Source organism: Trypanosoma grayi (assembly GCF_000691245.1).
Source record: "Trypanosoma grayi strain ANR4 Tgr_1735_V1, whole genome shotgun sequence".
NCBI classification, from domain to species: Eukaryota; Euglenozoa; class Kinetoplastea; order Trypanosomatida; family Trypanosomatidae; genus Trypanosoma; species Trypanosoma grayi.
In genome coordinates, this window is record NW_008827353.1 from 1 (window position 1) to 2264 (window position 2264).

At 53.9% G+C, this 2264-nt stretch overlaps 2 protein-coding genes across 2 annotated transcripts; both read left to right on the top strand.

Moving 5' to 3' along the window:
* Positions 1-203: 203 nt before the first annotated feature.
* Positions 204-1199, top strand: DQ04_17351000 (hypothetical protein; the record flags this gene model as incomplete). Its single annotated transcript, XM_009317578.1, has 1 exon — positions 204-1199. One exon carries the CDS (start codon positions 204-206, stop codon positions 1197-1199), a length of 996 nt encoding a protein of 331 aa, XP_009315853.1.
* Positions 1200-1353: 154 nt separating this feature from the next.
* Positions 1354-2097, top strand: DQ04_17351010 (hypothetical protein; the record flags this gene model as incomplete). The annotated part of the gene is made up of 1 exon (XM_009317579.1): positions 1354-2097. One exon carries the CDS (start codon positions 1354-1356, stop codon positions 2095-2097), a length of 744 nt encoding a protein of 247 aa, XP_009315854.1.
* Positions 2098-2264: the final 167 nt, after the last annotated feature.

Sequence of the window (2264 nt, forward strand, 5' to 3'; positions counted from 1 at the left end):
CAGCCGACGACGATCCCTTGGTGACACTCACGAACTGCTTTCCCAGCGTAATACTCAGTTCTTCCAACATCCCATACACCTGTGAAGTTAGAGATTCCCAAACACTGATTGGCTTGAACCTCTCCGCCTCGTACTACATTTCAGGAGTCCTCATTCCTGGATGGCCGGCGACTCTTGATGCGAAAGCCAATACCATTACATTCATGCCTATTTGGGGGGCACCTTCAGGACGTTGGGAATTGGTCATAACACGTGTTTCTGACGATGGAAACTCTGACACTCCTCTGACGACCAATAAGACCATGGACTTCATGCGCATCGGTGCGACCCATGCGGATTTTGCTACACTCTATCCGTATTACGGTATGGGTGTCTCGTGGGAACCCAATCTCCCGAGCGGCACCGCGGCTTCTGATTACATGCTGGTGCGCTCTTTCGATGGCTGCCAGTACACTACAACAACCTGCACTGGCGCTTTGGGGTGTCACAGAATGCTGCCACCCGCTCATCTTCCCCCTCCAGGCATCTACTCGCTCTGTGTGACGTCAAATGGCTGGAATGACAAATACCTTCCGTGGGGTGTAGAATCTCTTGAGGTGCAGATGTTGATGGCCACGCCGCTGTACTTGACAGCTGGCAAGGACAGAAGTGTCGTGCTGCAGAATGCGGAATCTGTGGTAAATGTGTCGGGGCGTGTGTTCCTGGTGCTGTGCCCTTACAACAACTGCCCCCGTGTGATTACTGGCAGTTGGGAAGATGTGGTGGACCGTGATGCGTGTGTGAACCCCTCCGTCTCGTCGCGTGTGTACCTGTCCGACCTCCATTCGCTCTTCGCAGTACCTGGTGTGTACGCTGTGTGTGTCGATGATGATGATGGAGAGGACGCTGCTCCCGCTGCGCTGCCGGTGACGGTGCTGGAGAAACCGTTTGCCTTCAAGATAACTGCTGACAGAGCCAGGAACGCTGCCACGATTGGTGTTAGCGGCGGCGACCTCGAGTGGCGCAGAGCGCCGTACACGGTGTGCGCTGTGCCACGGAATGAAACATGTGATTCCGTATATGCGGGGCGGTGTGTGTGCGAGAAGAGTGGGTTGTCGTGGTCATCATCTGTGTTCATGGATCTCACCAACAGGGGAATGCTTGTTACGGAAGTGAGGTTCTGCTTNCAGAGCCAGGAACGCTGCCACGATTGGTGTTAGCGGCGGCGACCTCGAGTGGCGCAGAGCGCCGTACACGGTGTGCGCTGTGCCACGGAATGCCAAATGCGATTCCGTATATGCGGGGCCTCGTGTCTGTGAGAAGAGTGAGTCCGCAGGGTCATCGTCTGTGTTTCTGGATCTCACCAACAGGGGAATGCTTGTTCAGGATGTGAAGTTCTGCTTCATCGCAGCCAACGTGACAATCGGAGGACGCACCTACACACAGATGCAGAATGTGTCAGAGGATTCATGGGGAGATGTGCCAGAGGGTCTCTCGGATGATGACGGTGAGTTGACCACAGGATTGTCTGGTGGAGTCATCGCCGGGATTGCCATTGCCGGCATTGTTTTATTAAGTGTTCTGGTTGCCGCTGTGGTGTATGTGTTGCATCAGCGAAGGAAGAACAGAAGGGAGTCACTGGACTCTGGCACACGACCCTCGCCGACGGTGCCACACTCTGTGCAGAGGCAACCAAACCCCCTGACAACTGTTTCTGCCGACACTTCCCCGCCCCCGACTGTTCCTCCGCAAGGCGATGGTGCTGCCCAGGTGCCTGTTGTTGAACAATTAGGCAACACAGTGCAGCGTCACGTGGACCCAATAAATATGCAGGAGGTGAGGGGCGGGAATTCAGTTCCTTCAGAGGAACCACACGAAGGCGGTGCGACAAATCAAACCGAAAATATTACAGCTGCCAATAACAACGAACACTACAACGTGATAGCGAACATGCTGATGGGCCAAACCACTCCACGAGGTTCAACTCGTGCGATGATGGAGTGGATGGAAAGGGACTTTTCGCAATATTTTTACACTGCGCTAATGAATCAAGCCCAGGGTGGTAGCGGTACTCGACCAAGAGGTGTGCTTCCTCAAGACAGTAGAAACGAAGAATAATATGCCTGTGTGTATATGTGTGATTTTGTATGTGTTGTGACCCGTGTGATGTCGCGCGACAATGGCAACTGTGACGATAAGGCATTTGTATTCAAAGCCTGACACAACGATTGCAGGTGCAGGAATGAAGAAGGCGGAGCTGTGTGGCATCGACGCCCTGTGCACCG